General features: G+C 40.1%; 1 protein-coding gene across 5 annotated transcripts in view; it reads left to right on the top strand.

Moving 5' to 3' along the window:
- NR3C2 (nuclear receptor subfamily 3 group C member 2) overlaps positions 1-25,708 on the top strand; it is a 190,074-nt gene that overhangs the window by 136,799 nt on the left and 27,567 nt on the right. For all 5 annotated transcript variants that reach the window (XM_014254799.2, XM_088056146.1, XM_014254800.2 and 2 more), the window contains exons 4-6: positions 2,849-2,965; positions 21,248-21,586; positions 21,992-22,136. In XM_014254799.2, the coding sequence (XP_014110274.1) occupies positions 2,849-2,965; positions 21,248-21,586; positions 21,992-22,136 (601 nt within the window). The remainder of the gene's footprint in view (positions 1-2,848; positions 2,966-21,247; positions 21,587-21,991; positions 22,137-25,708) is intronic.

Raw genomic sequence — 25,708 nt, 5'->3', positions numbered from 1 at the left:
GAGTCGGAGATCTCGCACCACAAAAACATCAGCCTCGCTTCAGGATGGCTTCCATCACCTTGTTGAGGTCCTGAAGAGCCCTGGAGGTCCTGAGAACATGACATCAATTTCAGATATGCTGGGTTTTGTTTTGATTCTGAAGTTGAGGGGCCTTAGTGAGGCACAAATGGGACATACTGATTTGTTATTGGTGTCTTTGCTTTGCTGACTTACTTAACGGAACTGGTTTTATTTGAAATGTACCATATTTGATTGCATGGAAGACTGAAGCCAATTTTTTTTTTATTATTATAGATGTTAACTGAAAAACTGTTCATTATTTTATAGCTGTACTCTACATAGAAGGTTTGTTGGAATGTTGATCTATTCTGTCTTTTTAAAGGGTTTTCAAGTTACTTCCATTAATGTAAACTTTATGATGGCTGTTGTTTTTTAGGAATTTCTAGAAATTAAAAAAATTGAGAAGATATTTGCTGTTTGCCTTACTTCCTAGATAGATTTTGTACCATACATTAGAACTCAGAGATGTATGATTCAAAACTTGATGAACTGTTACTAAGTTATGTTTTCTGAAAGTATTTGATCTAGAGTAGATAGGTCACAAAGCAATAATTGCAGGCTACTTAAAGCATTTGAAGGGTGATTTATGGAATATTCTGCTGTTGCGGGAATATTTCTTAGGAAGTCCATTGTGACAGTGTTGGAATCAAACATTACCACAAGATTTAAAAATGAACCCAGATAATTATCCTGGAGTGCATAAATGAGGACTTTTTTATTAAACCCATTAGATTTTTAAAGCAATAGTGAAAAATGTTGACTTAACAGGTATACATTTTTTTAGCACAAACTGCCTTCAGGGTAGTTCTGCAAAGGGGTTCATTTTGCAGTGTTGGAGCTGACTTGTCTTATTAATAGCCTGCACCCGCCTGTGGAAGCCTAAAAATGGTATTGCAGTAGTCTGATGTACAAAGGACATTGTACAAGTACTGAGCAAGTGCACCTGCATTCCTGGCAGAAAATAACCATTTTTCCCTTCTCCCCACAGTAAAAAGGATTATATACTGGTATTTTTTAAGGACATATAAACCATCTTTATGCTGTATATCATGATTTTAAATGCTTTTGTTTTCTTCTTTTATGTCACTTTCATGCTGTCCACATGATGGTTCTTTAGGGGATGTGCTCAAGTCAGTTCAGAGCAAAAAATAATGAGGAATTAAGTTGGCTCTTCTCTTTCGTGTCTGTTTTTGTATAGATCACATCACAAAAGAAACATTGTGTGATACCCAGGTTTTCATTTTGTGATTAGCTGAGAACATTATCTTTTTCTTGTTTAGCAGGCCTACTTAAAGACCAGCTGATAGATCCTGGTGCTGTCACTATATTGTACAACTTGATTTTATGCCTTGTGTAACTTATTCTTGAATTATTTTGCTGAAGTTTTGTTCTTTTTCATCTGTGTCACAGTGCTAGGTAAAGTCCCTTAATAAAACCCTTATTTGCTCATCTGCTTGTTCTTTAAACATCTAAAGTATTGTCTAGATGATCATACCTTTGTGATACTACAGTAAGACTTCACTCACTCAAATGAGATCAGTTTTGTTTGTGTGAGATGCTCAGAAGAGATTTGAGGAACTTCCCAAATTTCAGTTCACTGTCTAGATAACATTGTGAGGCTGAAAGGAAGACAGATGCAGAGGTAGAAAATGACTTAGCTGAAGTTTTAAGGGAAATTCCTGAAAGAGCCCAAAACAGAATCCAGGTCTCCTGTCCCCCATGAACATACTCTTTATCTTTCCCTAAGAAGCATATGAGTATTGTGGAAAATAGCTTGGCAGACATTTTATGCCTTGTCCTACAGCAGCTCTGTCCCTTTAGGGAGCTGCATCTTCATTCACTGTGCCCATTCCAGTGCAGCTCTGCTCCTGGCTTCTTCCAGGGCTTCCCCTCCTCTCCCACGGCTGCTGCTTGCTTTGGACATTGGCTTCATCTTCATTTGCACATCTCTTGGGGTTTCTGCACATTTGTTCTGGCCACCCCAGATCCCTGTGTGCCACCTCTGGATCAAGGCAGCTAAAACAATCTCCTCTCGCTCTGCTGTCATGCTACACCTACCCCTCGTGGCTTCCTTTATTCTTTCATGTCAAATTCAAGCACCAGGCTTTGAAAAGGCCATGTGGTAGTGCCCTTGCCTGAGACACTGCATTGGTTTGCTCCAGCTGTGTTCCTCCCGTGGAGCAAAATGCCTTTTGAGTCTCTAGGTTCTCAAATGCCAGCCAGTTTCCCTGGTTGCCGTGTAGTTCCCTTCTGCATGAAATAATTCCTGTCTTTTCAGGAGTGCTTCTGTGGGGTTTTACAGAAATGAAATATTACACTTGTGATTTAAGCCTGGTTGAACTGATTGAAGAGAGTGGAGTATATGGGGAAAGTTAACCTCTGTTGTCTATTTCTGCTTTATATTGTGAAGTTCTTGAGCATGAGAATGCACCCAGACTTAGAGATGTCAGACTGCTCTGTGGTACAGCACACCCAAGATGATCTGAAAAAACTAAAACCAATTGTTTGTTTTATACTAGAAGAAATATTCCAGTCCTGTTTAGGAAAAAAAAAATATGAGATCTCTCTTGCGAGTGATACCAAAACTCCTTCCTGAATTAAAAAGAAGAGATGCTCATAATAAAGGCCCATTACAACTCACCAAGACCATTTGGAAAGGGTAAAGAATGGAATTTGAAACGTCTTCATTAATAAGAATCACAAAATGAGTGCAAAACAGTAGAGAAGAACAAATTGGAATTATGTAAATACAGCCTCTAATAATGCATTTTATTTTTGGTTCATTCAGGCCAGCACAATTACCTGTGTGCGGGAAGGAACGACTGTATAATTGATAAGATTCGCAGGAAGAACTGCCCAGCCTGTCGATTACAGAAATGTCTGCAAGCTGGAATGAATTTAGGAGGTAAGCAGAATATTAGTAGTTTGGTCTCTTAATTTGATTAGGTGAAAACATTGGAAATGTGCAGCCTTTTTATAATTTTGGCAGCTGCATAATCTCAGAAGTATTGAGGTGGGATTATCCTGAAGAAGTGCTTAATAGCTGATAAACTCTATTGTCATTCTAAATTGGGGTTTGGAGGTGCGTATTTTATGGCCCAGAAAAAAGAAAAGTGGGTGTTCTATGATGACAGTCATTTTAATAGAATACCATAAGCTAAAAATGTTAAGGTTTCAACTATTGCATGGGGTTGGGTTTTTTAGTTTTTTTTGAAGGGCATTCTCTTGAATACTGAAAAACGTTTTACACCATCATGAAAGCAAATTCGCACATAGTTAAACTTCTCAACTTCTTTGGTGTTTATTCAGCATTTTTATTGATTTTTTTCTGTGACTGTAAAGATGTGATGCATTGTTCATATACCAACAGCAACAAGGAAAAATGTTTTCTTACTAATTATCAAAAGCACACTGAAATCAGTATGATAACAAAATTTATAATAGTTTTTTTTTATTTCTGTTGTAATTCTTCTTTGGTAATGGCTATGTGTTTCTGGCTGTGCTTCAGTGGATTCCATGTCTCAAACCATCATCTCAGTAAATGTTATTACAAATGCCTTTTTCCCACCATGCCTGTGTTTATGATGTCTGTGAGCAGGGGTTTGGATACTGCTGCAGGTCCTTCCCCCGATTCCCTGATTCCCCTGCAATTCCCTTCGAGTGTTTTCACTGTACAGAAAATTGCAACATGGTCACGTTAATTCCTCCCTATCTCAAAATTCACTTTTTGTCCTCCTGGACCTATTCTCCTGGCAGCTGAGTTTAATTCTACAGATTGAGCTGCTTTGTCTTTCATAGGTTTTGTGCAAAATCCTGGTTCCTGCCTGCTGCCTTTTTCTGCCTTCCAGACTTCTTTCTGTCTTGTCTCCTGGCAGAAATACTCAAACAAGTCACACCTTACTTTTTCAGAGAGAGTAGCCTGGTTAGGCTCTCTTTCAACCCCTTTCCCAATTTGAGATACTGCGTTGCACTGCAGGCCCCTTATTTCCTTTTCCCAGGGGAAAACAGGGCCAGACTGTGGCATGCTGGGGAGGTGACAGCGTTCCCTTGGTTTTGATCTGTGCTGTTCAACCTAGCAAGGGAAACAGAAGGCCTTTGTTTGATGAAGCAGGAGCTCCATGATAGCAGCTCCTTCATCCCAGAAAACTAGTGCTGGAAATCATTGTGCGGCAGGAAGGTCAGCTTTCTGGAGTGCTGAGAATGCTGCTGCATCCTAGGGCATCCCCCCGCGATGTTCCCCATGTGGTGCCAGTGGAGCTCCAGCAAAACCCAGGGCTTGAGAACCTTAGGAAACAGCAGCAGGGGAGACTTTGTCTGTAGTGTCATGAGTACCTCCCTGTAATCTCCAGGTTGGTTTCAAAGGATGTGTTCACGTGATGTCCTCTGCAGAAAAGCAAGGCAGGGTGGCAACTTAGCTAGAGGGGGTTTCTTCTTTTTTTGCCTTTTTTTTTAAAATACTGAGTAGAATGCTGTAAATGAGGAATGCATTGAAAAATCTTCTCTTTTGTTGGAGGTCAGTAGACTGCTGGAAATCATAATTCGTGACCTGTGTTTATTGCAGCTTTGGGCCCCTCACTACAAGAAAGACATTGAGGTGCTGGAGTGAGTCCAGAGAAGGGTGGTGAAGGTGGTGGAGGATCTGGAGCACAGGTCTGATGAGGAGTGGCTGAGGGAGCTGGAGTTGTTTAGCTCCTTAGAAAAGAGGCTCAGGAGAGGCCTAATCGCTCTCTACAGCTCCCTGAAAGAAGGGCGTAGCAAGATGCTCATCAGTTATTCTGTCCTCACATGAAACAAGCTGCAGAAGGAAAGAAAATTACCTTAGGCTGTGTCACGTGAGGTTTAGATTAGATTTTAGAAGAAATATCTTAATTGAAAGGTTGGTCAGATGCTGAAGTGGGTAGGACAGGGTGGAACTACCATCCCTGGAAGCGTTCAAAATATGTGCAGATGGGGACAAGGCTTAGTGGTGGTCTTGGCAGTGCCGGGTCAGCAGTTGGACTCAATGTTCTTAGAGATCTTTTCCCAACTTTAATGTCTGTAACTCTGTGACCTGGAAGGCCAAGTCTGCCTCGGCACTGTACAGCTGGCATGCAGTTGAGATTTGCAGTTTAGCTGCTTCAGTGATTTTCATCACAAAAAGAAATTTCAGGTGAAACTCTCACTCCTGATTTGATCCCTTTATGCCGCATAAAGGAACCAAAATGTGATAAAGGAGGTCTTTCCATCACTGCCATGAACGAGATGGCCGGGGAACAGTTCTGGATTTCCATGCACTGCAGTGCCTTCTACTTGGTCAAAGGGGGAAAGGGCAGGCTGGAGGGAGGGGGGAGGGCTGCCAGAGAGAGGTAAAGCACCTGCAGCCCAGAGGCAACATTACTGTTTAGAGATCCTCAGGGGCTCCCAAATCATGCTGATGGACTTTCCAGCCTTTGAGCCAGCCCAGCTCTGGCAGGAAATGCTGGGAGCTTAAGGATTTTTCTCTGCTTAGGCCATCCATCTCCAGTGGTGAGCTCTGCATTGGGCATCTACAGAGGAGCGACACGGCATCGCAATTTTTGGATCTTATGTGTGCTGTTGCAGGGCATTTCTGATATGGTGGAGATCATCACAAAAAATGGAGGTGGAAATGGCAAAAAGAGATACTACTTCATATTTGAAAACTGTGATTTTCATATAAAATACGAAGGTTTGGTACTAAATAACTTTTTTTTTTCATAATTAGCTTGAAGAGAATGAGTAAGGTCATATTATGAAGATACATTGTCTATTGTAGTTTCATGTGGTCAGTGGTTTTGCCAAGCATATACATTACTCCAGTAAAAATGGGCTTTTACCTATTTCTGGCTTGAATTTATGGGCAAAACGGGCAAGTATTTTATTAGGTAGTATGATCAGTGAGGAGCTAGAGAAAAAGGAGTTTATAAATGCAGTTTAGTTTAAAGTTCTCTTTGCAGCAGAGTACTCTCCGTAGCTGTGACACACTGCACTGTGCTGTGCTCTCGGTGGAGTAGGACCAAGTTCAGCTCTCACCCTCCAAAGACAAGCAAATATAAAAACAAATCCCATCAGAGGTGCTGATGTGCGTGGGTCATGAGAGATAAGAGTAAGATGATGTGCAAAATGGTCATCTGCATATCTTAGGGTTGGAATGTCTGCAAGTTGCTGGAACCAGGGGCATTTACTTTACACTTGGAAATAAAACTATGATGTTTTATCCCCTCTTAAATAAGAGAAAAAAAAAAACACCAAACCTCCAGTTGATCTAAAAGAAATGTTGCATTAGGGAACAGGGTCCTGTCTTCCATGGGCTGGAAAGGAACTTGACTCTCCTTCACCACCCTCCCCATGTACAGATGGGAGTGAAGGACCCCAGGCTGCCCCCACCCAGCTCCTCCCACTTACAGAAAGAGGAGGGTTATGAAGCAAATTTTGTAATTTGACGGTTTGAGGTTGTCTTCCTGCTCTTACTGAACATACTAATCTCTATAAAGGAAAACTGGAAATGAGAAATAGTATTCCAGGTTTCCTGCAGCATGTTTTTGCACAATCTACCATTAATCTACTGATCTTTTTTCTTAGGGTTTTTCTTCTTTTCTCTTTTGGTGACATTCTTTCTCAGTATTTTTTTAAAATGGTAAAATAGAGTGCTTTTGTACTCTGGCAGTCTTTCGGTTTTGTTTTGATGGCGTATCTTCTACTTTCCAGCATGCTAATTTTTATTTTTTTTCTAAATTAAAAAAAAAATATTATTTTGACTAGTGGCAGCATGCCATGATTAGGCACCTTGTAAAAAATACATGTAATTCAGTGATGCAAAATACACCTTTATGTGAATGCTCAGCCAAAATAATTTGGCAGTTTTATTGTTTACCTCCTCGTTTTGTCTGCTGAAAAATTGGAGCATTTTCTAAGCTCTTACATCCTTTGTAAGATCTTTAGAAAATAATTCATCAAGTCATCAACTAATTTACCTAATTATGTTATTGTCTCAGTTTTTGTTTTGATTTTATAAGAAGCATCTTGCAACCTGTAATTTCTGCAAAGCTGCAGTTGCCAGGTATCACATTAAGTCATCCTTCGCATTTCTAGAAAGTATGTGTGCATGCTCTAGCACATATAGCTCTGCAGACAGCTATATCCCCTTTGGCAAGTAGGACTCCAAAAACTTTTTTGGGAATCATATTTTGTTTGTTGTTTTGTTATCTTTTTTTTTAACTCCAGTGACATATGCTAGGCTTAATTGTTGGAAGAGATTCAGAGTGAGCAACTGCACTATGAAGGTATGCTGGCCCATTTTGGTTTATGCTCTTTTCAAGATTCTGTAATTAATTTTCAGTTAATTATGGACCAGAATGACTTCATGGGTTTGGGAAGTTCCTCCCAGCATACGCTGTGATTGGATTTGGCAAGGCCCTTGCTTTTGCATGAGACGTTTTCGTTTGGCTCCCACCTGGTGCTGCTGTTCCTCAGCTGTGTCTGTCAGTGGTGGCACTGGGGGGTGTCACAGTGAGACCCCCAGTCGCACACCTTGGCATACGAGGTCTTATGCCACCAGCAGCTGCATCCTGTAAGCCCCTGGGATGTGTCCTGCATTGTCTCCTCCTGATGTCACTCCCGAGTGCTGAAGCCTGGAGAATGGGAATGTTTAATATGGTGTCACTTGAGGCGACCGCCACCCCCCTTTCCTGGGCAGGTTGGTCCTCACACCTCAGATGTGACCTAGTGACCAGGCACCCCTCCCCATTCTGCATGTTCAGAGAAAGGCCCTCTTCTGCCATGGGATTTGTGATACATGCAGAGAGGACAAAAATGTGGGGAAAGATCAGTACCATGCAGGGCTGGAATCCTTCCCTGCCTCAGCTCCCCTATGAAACACTGCCGAGACTTCCTGGCATTGGTCTCCCGCAGCAGTGAGGAGCAGCTTGCTCAATGACCCCTTGGATCTGGAAGGGACATAAAATAGATTTCACCTTGCAAATTACACAGTTCATCACTCTGTCTGCAGAGGCTGCCTGTGAAATCCGAGTCTTGGGTCCGCATACATTTACATATGTAAGACACTTTGAGCACAAGATGCTGGGTGTGATTTGTAAGCTTCACTGGCAGATACCCTTATTTTTTATATATTGAAATACTTCAATAATCTGAAAAATAGGTTAATTAAGATAACCAGTAATAAGATACAGTACTTCATCTTTTTGCCCAGCTTTCTATTTTTAAAATTTTCTACTAACCATGATTTCATAATTTTTAAAGGAAAATAAACCCCTTTGTGCAAGACACAAGCTACTGGAAGTATATATATGGTTAAATTTTATTTTTCATGTGAACTTTAACTGCAAAGTATTTTGAAATGCCATTAACTTTAATGCATTTTTATTTGCATTTATTATGTAGCATTTTCTTCTGAGGGAATCCAGTCAATAATTTTTTAGTTTGACCATTCAGCTGGGTTTTATCAGTTCTTTCAACAGATTTTACAAATACCAACAGGTTGGAAAAGACCTTTAAGTAATAATCAATACTATTTAAGTAATAAGTAAGTAACAAATAATATTTAAGTAAGTAATAAATAAGAGAAAATAATAAGTAATAGATAATTTCCCTGTTGCTTATAAACCTTTTGTTGAGGATGTTGTAGGAGCCAATTTAATCAGCAATTAATTTTTCCTGCTTTTGTGTCCATCTTACTCCATGTGTAGTGCTCTTGCCCTGCTCTTGGTGTGACCCTGTAACTTTCCATCTTGAATCACCCTCATGAATGGAATGTTTAGATTGGATGTTAGAAAGAGTTTCTCCACTGAAAAGGCTGTCAAGCATTAGAAGAGGCTGCCCAGGGAAGGATATTTTCCTTCAGAAGCCATGTAGATCTGGTGCTTGGAGACATGGTTTAGTGGTGGGCTTGGCAGTCCAAGTTAATGGTTGGACTCAATGATTTTGAAGGTCTTTTCCAACTAAATGATTCTGTGATTCTTGAATATTGTGGATAACTATGAAAACAGTCACATGCAACAACTATTAAGAAATGATTTGTGAATGATGGTTAAAAATGCAGAATTTTGAAGAGGACTGGTAATGTCAGAGTAATCTCTCGGGCATCAATTAAAAGCAATATTGAAAGTGTGTCCTTGGCATTTTGCTGATGTTTTTATTCTGTATGCGAAGGCAGCTGGAGAAGACACACTGTAGTGGTCCAATTTCCCACACCTCACATCCAGCAGTCCCTGATCAAACTCCTAATCAGGTCCATGCTTTGTTTTTTCATGTTTTCCTGGTTCCAGCTCTCCCTTCTGCAAGCGTCCAGCTGCCAGCAACATTTGTCTTTCCTCCAGGAGCAGGCTTTTGGCGTGGGGCTACTGAACTCCAGACTTCCCATTTTATCTTCTGGACTCTCCACCGTATCATTCAAGCCACAGCATCTTTGGTTTCCAGCCTTGCAAAGGAGCTACATCCCTGCTGGGCTCCTGCTGGGAGTGTGCGTTCCAGCCTGCCTTGTGTCCTGTCCTTATGTTGGTGCTGTGCACTCAGGCTCTGGGGGTGCTGTCTGATTTTGGCTGTGCAGTGCTCCCTGTGCAGGCTCACAGGCTGCTCTTTCCCCAGAGCTTCATATTCTGTACATGGTGCCTTGCTTTGGTCAAAACACAAGGTGGGTGATCACAGTTTTCTGAGAGGAAGATTTTCAACATTTCTGAAAGTTGTTATGTGCAGCCCTTGGTGATGTTTTGTTTTTTCCTGAATCACCAAATTATCACTTCCACAGTGATATTATTACAGCTTCCTTCCACAGTGTTGTAAGTCCATATCCTTTTTACTCTTCCTCACAGTAAAAGCATAGTTTCTGCTGTGAAAACCTGCCTGTGTGTCCTGTTCCTCTTTTTTTCCAGAGCTGCTGGTTGTCACCAGAGCCCTGTAGAAACCTGCCCCTGTGGTCTGTGATGATGTGTTTCCATTACTCACTTCCCCATCACTGAGAGAAGCTGTAGGAGCAAGAGGAACTTCTCCTCTTTTCAATGAGCTGTTGCTTCAGAGATTATTCCACCTGAATAACAGGGCGTGAAGATTTAACTTGCCATGCTTGCAACAACCTTGGCCAAAGTAGGGTGGGTTCACAATGCTGAATTGTGGTTTTTGGTTTGATTTTTAAATATACTTCCTGCTTTTTCTGCCCATCAATTTCAAAGTGCATGGCTTTCTTTTACTAGTACCTGTGTTTTGCTAAAATAAGTGTGAGGTGTGACAAGCATACCTGGATCAAAAAGCAGCCTTTGGAGTCCAATGGCAGTAGAAAGAACATTTCCCAGCAGGTTATGAAGGGAGCACTGAGCACATTCAAGCCTTAGAAATACACAGCAACAAGAAGCTGGTATTTAACGAAGAGGGAGGCAAGGTGAAGGCTTTGGATGTAGTGTTTCTGGGCCACCCAGTACACATCTTCCTGCTCTCTGGGGATGGTGATTTGTACGCTTTTGTGGTTCTCTGCCAGCAGCTTTCCCAGATCATACAAATGGGTAATGGTAGAGATTTGCCATTACCCCAGAAAAATGGTTAATATTACATAAAGAGTGTTTTCACTACTGTTCAGGGTGATTTATTGGAGCAGGAGCTTACCAGGGCTATAGTCTTGTTTTTAATGACTAATCGTGAACTAGATGGTGAAAAATATGGCCAAGATGACTGCGGAAGAGAAACAGCCAGTTTGTATTTCACAGGTAGCATTGCTGTTCTGGGAAGTGGGGTAGATAATTTCTAGAAGATGAGGGACACACCAGCAGCATTTAATGTATTAGGAATAAGGTCATTTGACAAAAATCTGAGTTGATAAAATCTGGGGATGTGGAAGTCATACAGATTAGAAGACAAAGGATCTCAAAATTTTTGTTGCATGGGGGGAGAAAATCAAATGAGAATGTGGTAATGACATACCCAGAAAGACCACAGAGGGAGGGCAGCACTTACAAAGCTTAGTTATAGAAAGATAAAAATGAAACACTCTTTAGCATGGAGTGGAAGTCTGAGCACTCAAGATATGGAAGGAGAGGTGCTGTGGCACAGTTTGGTTTTGAAGGACTCTGAAACACTTGTTGAGAACCTGTGTCTCCAATGTAAATGTGAAGTTTTAGACATGGTAAGCAGCTATCAGGGTTTTGTTGTGCTGTGATCAGGATGGAGGGCACATAAATCATGTAACAGATATGGAACATTGTGTATCAACCCAAATAAAAGCAAGAGAGAAGACTTGGATGAGGAGTGTCTGCAGAAGGCTGGATGGGAATGGGTGTCTTGGAAGGAACGTTGTCGCTTGGCATGAGGCAGAAACCAGCAACCGTAGCCAAGAGTGTTGAGTCTGGTGCAGTCAAAATCTGTTCTCCAAAGTTTCCTTAACTTTCTTTTTAATCAAATTATTACCAGTGCTCACAGATCAAGATGCTGGTATTTCATTCCAACAGGTGTCTTGAAGTTGTAGGTGATCTCCTCCTCACATTTGTTGTTGACATTTTACTGCTTGTCTTTGTTTAATGTCAAATAGAATAATCAGAAACACTGATGCATTTAGTAGACAACTCTTTGCTCAAAAATTATTGAATTTGCCATATGTGTGAAGAATGAATAAATAATCAGCAAAAAACGAGTTTTGAGAGCATCTGAAAAGGACTGATTAAGACTGGCTTTCATCAACATAATTTACTTTTGTAAGCCTTTTTTCTAAGGCTTTGTTTATTGGGTGATTTCAATATTTAGTAAATACATTTCTTTTGAAATTAATGATGAAGTACAAGAGAGATTTTTATATACAAAAAAAAATGTTAGATGTGAGATTGTGTAATGTGATTTTGGGATTTAATATGAAATATATGTGGGGGGAAATTTTCATACTTTAGCCATTTCTCATTAAAAAGCTTTATCAAAACCAGCTTGATACGATTTTAACAGGAAACCACTAATTGGCATTTGGTGAAAGTTGTTCCCACACAGGGAGGAGTACCCCTATGAAACTGTTATTTTTCATTTAATTATCACTTTGAGGATTGCTGAGAAACAAGCAAATGTGTTAGACATTTTCCCTGACAACCTAAATATTCCTGTAAAATGCACTTTGGATCTCAGCTTTCTTTTGTCACTTTTGTCCGCTGTCTCTTCATGAATGCTTAGCCTGAAACTCAACTTAAAAATGGGATTAATTCCTCTGTCTCTTACCCAAACACTCCCCAGTGCCTTTCCTTCTCCACTGCTGTGCTCATCACTGTCCCACATGCTAGGCAGATGTGTAACCTGAGCTTCATCCTTCCGTCAGACCTCAAAATACACAAGATTTGATCTGGGCTTTCACCTGAAGATTCTTGAGATTTTTGCTGTGTGCAAGTGCTGGTGTGAGGTGCCACCTCCCTGCAGGTGTTTGCATTTCACTGCTCAGTATCGCAAGCCATAAGTGCAATCAGAAGAAAATGTGGATTTTTCATTAAAATATTGTAAGAGTTCTCATTAAGTGGGCATGTAATTACTCAAAATAGTGTTCTTCCAGAGTGGTTTCTTGTTATACTGAAAGGACATCTGGAGCAGAATCCTGTTGAGGGTCTAATAGTAATGATTACATGTATAACAAAGTAGAGAGTAAATACACACATTTGTATCAGAACTCAAAAGCGTCTTCAGTTCCAGTGTCGGAAACACAACACGATGGCATTTTTGGTACAGACTGGGATGTTGAGAGGTGCAGGTTGAGGCATGGAGAAATGGGATACCTGAGAGCAGCTGCTGAGGGACTGCAGGGAAGAAAGGAGCATGGTTGTGTGGTAATTGTGAGTTAAACTTAGAGTCAGCGAGGTGAAATTGTTGCAAAAATAGGCAAGTCTTACATGATGCCAAGGAATCACTCCATTTCTTGTCAGAGCTGGCAAGCGTGGGCCTGAAGATTGTGTCTGGTTTCAGCACTTCTGGGCAGAGTGGTGGGGATGGGGCAGCCTTGCAAAACCGTCACGTATGTTCCTGTGCCAGTTGGTGGGATTGCAGTACCTGTGGTGCCTTTGTGAAATGAAGGATGTCTCTCTCATCTCTTCTGGGACTTGTCCAGCATGGAGGTATCTACAGGTCCCTTGATAACCTATCTGGTTTTTTCACATCAGGTCTTTAAATTTAGAAAGGTTCAAGATCTAAACTGAATCTTCCTTCCTGAAACCTCACATCATGTGCCCGAAGGAAAGTGTATACAGATTAGAGGCTGTCCAGGGAAGAACAAGGATAATAAGATGCTTAGGAAAAGAAAAAAGACACAAAGAGTCAAAGAAACTCATTTCATGTTAGTGTAGAAGGGAGAGGCTTTAGGAAGGTCATGCTACCACTCTTTCAGTTCAGAAAGCTGTGTGAAAGAGAACAGGAATGATAAGTTGTTCTTTATGGCCACTGGGGCAACAATGGAGAGAAATCAACTTTACTGCAGACAAAAAAATGATGCAACATTGGAGATGCTGGGAGAACAATGAGTGGTTAGATGTTGGAGGAAGATGTGGGATATTGTGGAATTCCCTTTATTGGAGATTAATAACATACTGAGTTGGGCAAAGTGCGGTTGATCCAGCTCAAGGCAATAGGATAAACTGCTTTAGATATATTGTTTCTGTACTTTACAGACCTGTGCTCCAGCAACATTGCACTGCATCATATATTAGAATCTGTTCCAAACAAAGCAAAATGTAAACACTTCGGAGGTTTTTCTATAAGTAACCAAAGTAACATTTACCTAGTTGCAGTCTGTTTTATTAGAAGTTTAAATCCAACTAGAATAAAAAACCAAAATATGTCTTGGTGAACATAGTGAAAATAGTACACAATTACCATTAAAATGTGCATCAGGAGCTCTTTCTTCCATCTGTGCTGTACCTCCCTTCTTGGTACCCAAACATAAACCAAGAATAAGAATTGCACTTATGGATGGTCTTGCCTCTTTGCAGGGTCTGACCAAAGGCAAATAAAATGTGACACTTCCATAGATCAGACTTCATGCATGTTTACTCCATGTCTTTAAGCTGTCCAATCACGTCATATTAAAGTGTTATTTATTAATTAGTATGCCAAACTATTCATTGTTTCACTTATGCCTTCCATTTCATTCTACTGAATTCAATCATTGGATTGGAGCTTATTGTCCAGTAAAAACTTCCTTCTGCCAGTGAAGGATAAGAAATTGGGAACTTTTCTTCTCTTTGTTAGACTACTGATTCCTCAGGCTCAACAGCAAGTGATAGCATTTTGTATCACTTTCTCCTCTGAGTCACAGCTGTCAGAAACAGATTTTAAAATTTATTTTGCCATGTGAAGCCAGGACCTTTGTTTTCTTCCTCACCAGCTGCTGTCTTCCTTTCTTTGCATATTTAGACAGACTACTGAGTCTCTTCGGCATGTCCCAAATGCCACTGCAGAAATCACCCTTGCAAGGCCTCTGCTTTGCCTGAGTTGAGTCCTTTTGGCAGTGTGTCTTACATGATAAAGTAATTTTGTGCCCTCCTTTTAAGTCCCTGTACAAGTTGTCCCTGCTTCAGTAGTTGCTTTTCATTTCTCGGTCTCTCCAGTTAAAGCAATGACTCATCTGCTTGCCCGTGTTCCTCCCAGGTTTGTACCTGATCCTTCCTCTCACACATGGCACAACAGGAGTTGGACTCATGGATCCTTGTGGGCTCCTTCCAGCCCAGGTTATTCTATGATTCTAACATTTGGGGTCACATTGAGAGGTTCTTCATCTTCTGGACCTACTTGAAAATCAGTGGTTTGCTTCCCAAAGTGGGTAATGGGTTTTGTGGAAGCTTTAGGGTCCCATCTTTGTTGCTCCTTCTGTGTTTCTGGAAGAAAAGAAGGGTGCCTGAGTGCACTTTGTAGGGAAAATGGGATAATGCATCTCGTTTGCATTACTGCTTTTCACTTTATTCCATGCATTCCCAGGCATATGTGTGTGTGTATATATGAAGTCTGTATTATTGTCTAGAAATTTCTCAGCAAAATCTCATTCCCATTGTGCTAGACAACTAAGTGAAAAAACGTCTGTACCAAGATAGCTCAAAATTTTCATGTCAAGATACAACAGATTTGGGGGAAGGGAAAACACTATTTGTGGTAGCAGTAAAATAGCTAATGAGAACAGATGTCAGCTCATTGAAGTGAGTGAGGCAAAGTCACCAGGCAAACATGATGAAAAGATTAAGAGGAGGGAAAAGTGGCATTTTGATGGAGCATTTATATGTACAAAGGTGGAGGCGCTGAGTGAGGGCTCAGAGAAGAATCTGCCTCCAGTCAGAGCTGCCTTGAGGGGGGAATTGGCACCTTTGGTAACTGTGGTGCAGCAAGGTGCTGGAGGTTGTTTTTGGAGAGCAGAGGCAGGTGGCAGTGGCAGGGTGTGCAGGGAAACCCTCAAGCATTTGTCATGGGTTGGAAGGCAGGGAAAGCTGGCAGCTGTGAGGCTGGGAAGGAAGTGGTGGCTGGAGTTCAGGTGTGGAGCTCGGGCTCTGGATCTGAATGGAGGAGCCCAAGTGTTTCAAAATGCAGGTGTTTGCTGGAGGTGGCCACAGTGGGTTTGTTTTTCAGCATATTGCCTGCCCTCAGGCTGCCTAGACCACTAGTGAACTTAGAATAATCCCAAATTATATGTCATTTGAAGTGCATATAGGGATTTGCACCCCTCCCCCCCTTTGTCTTTTATGATTTGTGTATTTACTCCAGTTGCTCCTTTACATCTTTTTTAAACCTCCACCACCTTTTTTTGTCCTCCGCTGCGTCCGTTCTGGTTTCCCCTCTCCCTCCACTAAAGTTCTCTGCTTTACACTATAGGTAGCATATGTTCTTACAATGTGCTTTTGATATCCCTCATGGTATCAAATATGGATAGAATATCATAAAGATCTGTTGGGTCAGGATCAGCTTGGTCCTGGCTCTGGCAGAGCTTTATAGATGTGATTAAATAAAGATCTTAGCCATCTAAATCATGACTTTAAGTATACAAAAAATAAATTATTTTCTAATGGACATTAAGACAAGCTCTAAGTATTGTCTTTAAAAAAAAATAAATTTAGATTCCAGGAGATCTAAATTTATTTTATTTATATATAAATATATATATATTATATATATTATATTTATATATAAATTTATTGCAAGTCTCTATATAGAACTACAGCTAATTTTTCAAACTTCAGATTTAGCTTACTTTTTTACTTTCAGAATACTGGAAGTGAGCATGAATCTGCAGTGCATTTTACATTGTTCATCTTCTAAATTTGAACACTGGTACAACTCTACAAACAAGATACTACTCTTAGAAATCTGCTGAATTGAATCATAATATTTATGGGGGTTTATCTACTGTTGAAAACATTTTGTTCTTCAACATTTCTGGATCCCACATTTTTAGCAGTAATGCAATGAAAATTATTAATTTTGAGCCTATGAAAATTAGTGATTGGGTGTGTGAAGTCCATAACTTAATTTATCTATATTCCCCGGGCACAAAGGGAATATATTATATATATAATTTACATGTATTACCTCCCTCTAGACCCTATTTGTATAGCATGTGTAAGTTTACTATGGTATTTTTTAAAAGAGAATATGATAGTTTACCTATCTTGTGGCTACCCTAAACCCTCAAACTTTACCTTTAAAAATACGGAATGCCATAATTTGTAGCTGATGTTCATGTTATTATATATTCCAAAGCCAATTTGCAATAGGTCCACATCCAGATAAATGTCCTATTAATGGACCTAGAGTAGCATTCCCTGTTGCAGATGACTAGAATCCTAGTCAGCATTTTACAGATGGCACAAAAACTCCCATCCTGAGATGGCAGGATCCCTGTTTCAGCTTTGTGACAGGAGATTTCCATGTGAAGGGTCAATACTAAGGAACCAGCTGTCCAACTGACTTGTATCTTATTTGTTCCACTATTTATTGTTAGAGCTACAGAGAGTGGCTGTTGGAAGTGCCTTTTTAAAATCCAAGTTTGTGACTTTTCGAATTTTTCATTCTTTCTCTTTTCTCTGTTCTCTTTCTCTTCTCTTTCTCTTCTCTTTCTCTTCTTTCTCTTCTTTTTTCTCTTTCTCTTTTCTCTTTCTCTTCTTTCTCTTTCTCTTCTCTTTCTCTTTCTCTTCTTTCTCTTCTTTCTCTTTCTCTTTTCTTTCTCTTTTTCTCTTCTCTTTCTCTTCTCTTTCTCTTCTCTTTCTCTTCTCTTTCTCCCTCTTCTTCTTCTCCCTCTTCTCCCTCTTCTTCTACTTCCTCTCTCTTTCCCCTCTCTCTCCTCTTCTCTCTCCTTTCCTCTCTTCTCTCTCTCTTTGTCTTCTTTTCTTTGGAGCATAAGGACGACCTATAATACTCAACAAAAGTCATGACAGATATTTGTGATTTTAACTTCAGGTATATCTGCGGTGTCTTTCTCTATTGTTTGTTTTTCTTCACCTCTTACTCTGTCTCAGGTGATTGAAAAATAGGAGAATTTATAATATTCTCCTATTAATAATTTATAATTCTGGCTGCAGTAACACTGAACAGGAGGGCAAGAAGTCCTGCAGTCACTGCTACACAGCCATTTGGATGAAACTCTCATCCTAAGCCCAGACAGGCTTCAGAGTTCAGCTTTGTTGGTGTGGAGAGCCAGGGATTTCTTGAGCATTTTCAGGGAGTAATCCTGATGAGCATGGCTTTTACTCTCCATTTCAGAGGTGGCTTAGTCGGTTTTGCAGTTGGTATTGGAGTCAGAGAGCAAATGTGGAAAACAGCTTTTAAAGAGCGACTCAGAGTATGTACTGCTCAGTTTGTATTTAATCTTCACTTGTTGGTTTCTGTGGGAGTTACCAAACCAGTTGAGCTACAGCACTGGCATTGAGCCAAATGAAAAATACAGTTTTCTTCACTGTAAACATGACTGTCAAGCAGTAATGTTTTTCTCAGCTTCATTTTAAAGGCATTATAATGGAAGAAAATGAAACTAAAACACATTTTTATGCCAGTTTTATACGTGGAAGAATGTGGTGGTTTGTTTTTTTTCTTTTAATAAAAATCTCTTGGAGAATAGGACATACAAACTTATGTCTTAAGTATGTGATCAGTTATCTGTGCTGCAAGATACTTGATGGAGTTGGTAAACCAACACTTCTTTTTATTCTGGTGTAGTTATGATGCACATGCTTTTTTTTTGCCTCTACAAACATGAAAAAATGTGTAGAGTTCTTTATTTTTAGTCCTGTTTTGATAACAGAAAAAAAAAAATAGTGCCTGATACACATAATGAATAATAGCAGCAAACACTAATCTCTATCCACTCCTCCAGGTTTATTTTTAAACTGTTTTCAGTGTCCAGTGGCTCTGTTAACTCACCATCAGACATTCAGCTAAGCTTGCTCATTGTTGCTTTGTTTTTGGGATTTATTTTGTTGGGAAAAGCTGTAAGTCCAGGTTTGCCTTTCTAAGATAAATGCAGATATTTAGTGCTCACAGTGATTTCACCAGGACATCCTTAATTAGGTGCAACTGCACCAACATGAGGAACAACTGCATTTTCATTTCCTCTTCAGGACTGATCTTTCCAGGGTTGTCTGCTTTGCCTGTAACTCCCTCTGTTTTATTTTGCAGAGGGAGGAAAAGGCTTGTTTAACAAAATGATTAGCTACTGCTTTGTAAAATGGATTTTTGGGTACTGGAGTTGAAAATGACATCTTGAAGAATGGATGTTGCATCCATGTACCTTGATGCACCAGAGGATAAAAAAAATCCTTTGGTTGTGCTTCATTGTTTGAAAGAGTTTTTTTAAGAATTTTGTAATAGAAAAGTAAGAAATAGGATTTGAATGGACTTTTAGAAGGATCTTCTCACAATTCCTGTGTCTTGAGAGAGAATAAGCTGCAGTGAAACCTTTGCTGACAGATCTCACCTCTTCTTTATAACATCAAATGGACCTACGTATTTCCTATGTAACCTGTGCTAATGCTTTTGGTAACTAGGAGGTTTTTAAGTAGATGTGGTTAGCTGAACAAAAGATCTTTAAATTTCATTAGGAGCAGTGCATTTTTTATTTGCATATTCAATCCCTTTATTAAAAAATTCAGCTGGCCTCACTTGGTCTGTATGTCTGCAGGCGTGGAGGAAATAAGGAATTCTCAAAAGCAGACATACATCCTGTAGGTGAATCAATGAAATTAATTTCCTTCACCTGATTTCCTCCAGCTCTCAGAAGGGAACATGATAAAAGTTAAACAAAGATCTCTGAAGTTCTCTGTAGGCTAGCTGGGGATTGTTGGTGCTGAGATCAGCCAGGAAGATCCTTCATGGTGTGATGGAAACAACTACAAACTGATGTTGGTATTTTGGACTCCCTGCTCCATGAAGGACATGCAGTAGCAGTGAATTTCATTTTTATCTTTTGAACACCACAATAAAGGAGCATCTCTTTGGGCATCTTCAAGATCTTGTGTATGAGTAGTAACTTCACTGTTTTCTGTAGCAGTACCTCATGCTTACCCTAATAAATAATATTTCCCGGTGAATCTTGGGATGAACCATCTCCTCTGAGTTCAAGGTACTGTCCCAGCAAGGAAGTGTTGAAAACAACAGGCTATTGTTGCACTTGGGCGTGCATTGTCCTGGACCCTGGGCGTCTGTATCCTGCCTCGCTCATTCCCAGCCGCTGGCTCTGGGCAGGCAGCCCCAATGTCAAGGAAACAGCGGAACATTAATGACTGCTGTCACCAGAAATGCTCTGAAGGCAGTAGCAGCTCTGCTGGTGAGGGGGTTTCCTTAAAACATTGGTTTGTAGAAGAGTAATGAGGTGGTTCTGTGGGTCTCGGGGGGTTTTCTTCATTGTAAATAAGAGGAGCAGGAATAAGCACATAGAGCAAGCTTTGAAAGCTTCCCAGGAGGCAGAGGTGTGTCATGCTGAGCTGGAGTGGAAATGAACATTTTGTAGAGGTGGAAGTTATCCAGAAAGGATCCTGGAACTGAAGAAAAGGGGTTATAATTAAGGAAAGATGGGGGAGAGGAATTGATGATGGGGAAAACTTGAGGAGGTAAACTTGGATATGGTCTAGGAAGGGGCTACTTGAAATAATATTCCAAATGGAGTGAGATAGGCTTGTATTTACTGACACGTAAAAGGAATGTTGAAGAATGTAAGAATTAAGAGACAGGAAGATGAAAGTCTGCACAAGGATTTTAGCTATGTCCAGATAGATAAGAAAGACTTTGAGAGAAGTTACTCTGAAATATCTGTGAACATTTAAGTGTAGTTCATTATTTATTGATTTTAAAGATTTATTGTTGTTGTTATGTTTCCCTAGTGCAAAGAGTTATGCTGGGCTTTTGGTTTGGTTCTTCATGTGCAGTTTTTTAACAGAATTGTCTCGATTTTTAATTCCAGTTCTTTCCTTGTGCTATGCCAAAGTTGGGAGTGCAACCACAGGGAATGGGTAGCCTCTCTTCAAAGAGTCAAAGCACCATAGTGTTGCTGGCTTCTAAGAGTACTTAGTAAAGAAAAGTAGGACAGGTAGAATTAAAGGGGAAAAAAAGGGGAATTAAAAGAAAAGGGAAGCCAAATCATCAGAGACATATTGATAGCAGTGAGAAAGGTGTTACAGGAGGTCCAGTCTTTCTTCTTTAAGTGGGTAAATATTTAAGCATTATTTCAGAATTACTCAAGAGAAAGGGGTAAAGCTGTTATGGATGTATCAAAGCAGCAAAAGCAAGGGGGCCTGACAAACTTGGGCTGTTAAAAATGGATTGACTACATTTCAAGTTAAGGCAAAAGCTTAAGAGGGCTCTGGGTCTGCTAATATTGTGCAGATTTCTTCTGATGACCAATGCAATGGAGAACATGAATTGCATTCTTATAGGTGACAAGTGATTACAGTTCTGAAATGTTTAGTTGGCACCAACCACAGTAACTAGGATGTTTTATGCATGTCTGTATGGATGCAGATACTGAACATTCTGTCATGTATAAAAAAATCCAATAAAGCGGTTAAAATGAGCTTAGGGGTGTCTTTTGGTCCATTTTCCACTGTGAGGATGCTGCAGGCAGTGAGATATTTCTTAAGGTCCTGCACCTGTTTCACTTGAGAACTTCGAGATTATACTTCAGCTTTCATTTCCTGTATAAAACCCAGGGTATGGCTGGCTTTCTGTACTGACTTGGTTCTCACGCTGCTCATCTTCACAGCCCGGAAGTCCAAAAAGTTGGGGAAATTGAAAGGGATGCACGAGGAGCAGCCCCAGCAGCGGCAGCAGCCACCCCCGCAGAGCCCCGAGGAAGGGACGACGTACATCGCGCCCGTGACCGAGCCTTCTGTCAACACTGCACTTGTCCCCCACATGTCTGCTATCTCACCAGCACTTACTCCCTCTCCTGTTAAGATCCTTGAAAGCATTGAGCCGGAGATCGTGTACGCAGGATACGACAGCTCGAAGCCCGACACAGCGGAGTACCTGCTTTCCACCTTAAACCGCCTGGCCGGCAAGCAGATGATTCAGGTGGTGAAGTGGGCAAAGATACTTCCAGGTAGGACCGTGAGTCATCTGCTGAGATGTCACTTCACTGTTTCTTTTAGCTTAAAGAACTATTTGCTTGACAAATTGCGTCTTGAATCCGCAGACTGTGTTGAAAAAACCCACAATTGCAGGGTGTGAGATGAACCTCTGAGGAGATAGTTGGGTTTTTTCCTTATTTTATGTAATGTTTGTTTCATATGTCTGTGATTGATATTTAAAAAGCTTTAATTTTCAGTAATAGCCTCTTAAGAAGAAAATATATTTTGTCACTGAAAAGAAAAGTTACGGTTTTATTTTTTCCAAAGTGGGAGTGTTGCTCTTGTTTGTGAATACTGCAAAACGTAGTAAGCAATGTGTTTGGTGATGGTTTGACCAGCCCTTGTAGTTCATGGGTATTTTCTGGTTTGATCTCTAGGATTTAGAAACTTGCCTCTCGAGGACCAAATTACTTTAATTCAGTATTCATGGATGTGTCTGTCATCGTTTGCCTTGAGTTGGAGGTCGTACAAACATACAAACAGCCAGTTCCTCTATTTTGCTCCAGACCTGATCTTCGATGAGTAAGTATTCCTTAACGGCCCTTTTCAGTGCAGGCTGGAAAGACTGCTGTCTTTATTTGGTTTTTCAGGCATACTTGCAGTCTAAGAAAATTTCAGCTAATTCTGGCTTAAAAAGCAGCTGAAGTTTTAATTTTTTTCAGTGACTCACATTTCAATTCCCAAAGCTTTTATTACTGCCGTCCACTTCTCCTTATGTACGGGGATGTGTTCTCAAACTGGGACCATCCCACTGGTTTGAAATGTGACTGATACACAACCACAATTTATAGAAAAGAACATTTTTTGGTATCTACTGGAGCTTGGAAAAATACCCAACTTCTAGGAAATGTGAATGTTTAAATTACTGGGGTTTTTCAGAGCAGTCATATAATGGTGCTTTTGTTAACAATATACAGCTGTTCAATGTGTTTTCTTGACAGTCTTAATTACCCTTCTTTGCAACTGTGAAAGAAGCCAAAATGTTTTTTCAGTAATGAAACATAACTTCTTTTATGATGCATTCAGACAAAAAGAAGGATCAACCGTTCCGTCTGAGTATGTGTTCCTTCATATTTTATGTTTGTGTGTGTTTAGTGCTTTGGTTTTGATGACTATAATTTAATTTCTGTTCCATCCTCCTAGTGTTTATTACAAGACAGTAAAGTCAAAAATCTAAGTGAATGCACAGGCAGTTAAATGGGGCTTTCATCATTTGCTTATCCCAGAAGGTTGGGGGTTGTTTCTAGAGGTAAAAAGGAGACATAATCAATAGGATATGGGTGCACTTGGGGAAAAAGAAAAAAAAACAGGAAAAGAATTAACAAAAAAATAACTTACCACTTAATCTCCTGATGCATTCTGAAATCTTTTTCTTGGAAAAGGTGCTTTGTTGCTGTCCATCTTAATAGTCTGTGTTTGATTTTGGAAACCCTAAATAATTAATGAGTGTGAGATGGATCCTAAAGCAGTGAGCAATATCAAATAAGGATGGTTTGGTTTAGTTGTGTTTTTTTTTTTTTTTTAAAGGAAGAACTAGTGATTTACTGCATATGGCTGAAAATGTAGTGTCAGCCATTTTCCTTGTTGAAAGCACCTCCATTATGACTTGAACATTAGAGAATTGTCACAGGAAAAAAAAAACAAAAACGTATCTGACCTAGAGCTAAGTGAAAATGTGAACTTTGAAGAGTTTAGTTCTCCTGGGGGAATGTAGACTAAAAGTTCAAACACAAAAGCAGCTTTCCCTCATCTCAAGAAAGTCAGTCAGAGGGTCAGAATTTATTGGACAGAGAAATCAATCCTGCTTGCAAATAAAAGTGTGTGCATTGCTTTCTCTTGTTACACTGCAGCTAGAAGCAACTTTGAGAATTTGAGATCAATTTTGAGTTTCATGCTGCAAGCTGTGAAGATAGGTGCCTGTAGAATTATACTGAGGTTGAGTTAGGGATCCAGTTGGAAAAAGGTGTGCAAAATTAAAACATCCCAAACCAGATATGTAATTGAGATAGTGGCCTGGTCATCTGCATATTAGGCAATATACTCATTGCAGAGAGAAGACAATTGCTTATAAATAGAGGAGAAAAAAAATTGCCAGGAGATGTGAGAGGAGGATAGGGCCTTTGGAAGTAGGTAGACAGGGAAAGAAATATCTTTGGAGGTAGGATGTTCAGTGCTCACTCTGAAACAGTAATAGACACCTCTCTGGAATGGGAAGTGTTTTCTTTCACACACACTTTGCTTGTGTTTCATAGTCACTGGGCATCAGGGCAGGCATTTGTTCCCAGTTTCTCACATTGCCACTCAGGATGGTGGTTGAGAGAGACTGCATTTGGAGTCTGAGTTTAGGGCTCTCTAGCAAGGTAAAGTTGTTGGGTAACCATAGAGAGCCAGCAGAGGTTGGCCAAGGTGGTCAGGGCTGATTGGGAAAGTGAGGGACAGTGTGGATTTAATTGCACCTTTCAGCTTCCTAATGAGTTGTAGAAAAGATGAAGTCTGGCTCTTCGTGGAGGTACTCAGGGGGAGAATGAGAGTTTGTGATCCCAATTTTGGAGCAGCACACTGCCTCCTGGGCAGCAGGAGAAGACATTTCCTAACAAGATGGTGAAACAGCCAAGCAGGTAACCAGAGAGACCTTGGAGTCTCAGTCCCAGATGATGTCGAAATCTTCACTGGGCAAAGCACCAAGCACTCTGCTCCAATGTCAAAATCAGCTCTGCAGGGAACAGGGGGTTGAACTTCAGACCTCCAGAGGTCCCTCCCAAGCTATAGTTTTGTGATTCTAAGTTAAGAAATGCAGTGCTTTTCTCACTTCTGAGGTAAGGCCAGAGATTATTTACTAGAATTGTACAAGTCCACCAATACAGTTCAGTGTAGAAATCACTCCCCTAATACAAAATACAATACATATTCCTCTTCATGAAGTGCTTTAAAGCTTTGCTCTGAATTGTTGAAGGCTGGTCTTACCTTTACTTTTTGTGTGCCATGAACTTGGAAATGTGCTGTGTAATTACAAGCACTGGCCTTTGTTTCTGTGCCACAGGGTTTATTAGACCTCCCTGAGGTTTACTTGGTGAAACTTTCTGAGTGTTTTACTGCCCTTGGCATTTTAGGACATTTATTAATTGATGCAGAATGAAAGGGGATGCTTTACAATGCCTTGCCTCTTACTGGTTTGAGAGAGTTACATTTCTGTTATCACCTGGCCAAGATTTTCTTGGCATTTCTTCATATTGTGTGTGGAGAGGTCATTTCCCATTTCTCTACAAGAAAAAATAAGAAATGTCCTTGACCAGGCCCTTGGTGCCCCAGAGGGCTCAGCATTTTCTTCAATGAACAGTTAAAAAGGAGTGAAAGTAGAAGTTGTCATTAGTGGAATTATGTGGCTTTGTTTTATGCTAAATGAATTTTCCGTTTACTCTTAACTACTGTGAATAAAAGGAAGTTGTAATGTTTCTGGAGGGCCGTGATATATGATCTTGTTTTCTTTCTTATTCTGAAGGCCTGTAAACAAGGCCAATAACAAATGAGGATCCATGTTGTTAATAGCTGTTAAGTGTAACTTCGGTTGTATAAATACAATGCAAGATACCTCCCTACTCATATGTGGTTTGATTTCCTGTTAGGCTTGTGGAAGACTTGGAAATATTTGTCTGCCTTCATTTAGTCATGCTACATATCTAATTAAGTGTACTGTTTGTCTTTATGGTTCAGGCATATATTCCATTGATTTAATTTGGCTTAACTGAACACAAAGATTTTAACTGAGGGATAAGAAAATGGCTGCTCAGCCTCTGACAGAAATGCCTAAAAAACAGCTTGAAAAGAGGCATAAAATAGAGTGTTTTATGTTGTGTTTGTGTAAGTTATGGCATGTGTAGATTTTTGATCCATTTCTTTTGTAGCATAGTAGCTGTGATCAAAACTAATATTTTGTAGATACAGCTTTGGTTTTAATTCACAGTGAATCTTTAGAAGACTGTCATACACATGACACCACATAATTCCTATTCAGGGTAAACACTCTTAAATAATGACTGCTGCATATGGGATTACACTCAAAAGGTGTTGTTGTAGTTATGTTTGTAGGCTGTGCA

The sequence above is a fragment of the Pseudopodoces humilis genome, chromosome 6 (genome assembly GCF_049639895.1).
Source record: "Pseudopodoces humilis isolate 2021_Gansu_Grassland_sample_001 chromosome 6, ASM4963989v1, whole genome shotgun sequence".
NCBI classification, from domain to species: domain Eukaryota; kingdom Metazoa; phylum Chordata; class Aves; order Passeriformes; family Paridae; genus Pseudopodoces; species Pseudopodoces humilis.
Note: the sequence above shows the minus strand (reverse complement) of the source record. Positions and strands in the feature narration are given on the sequence as shown.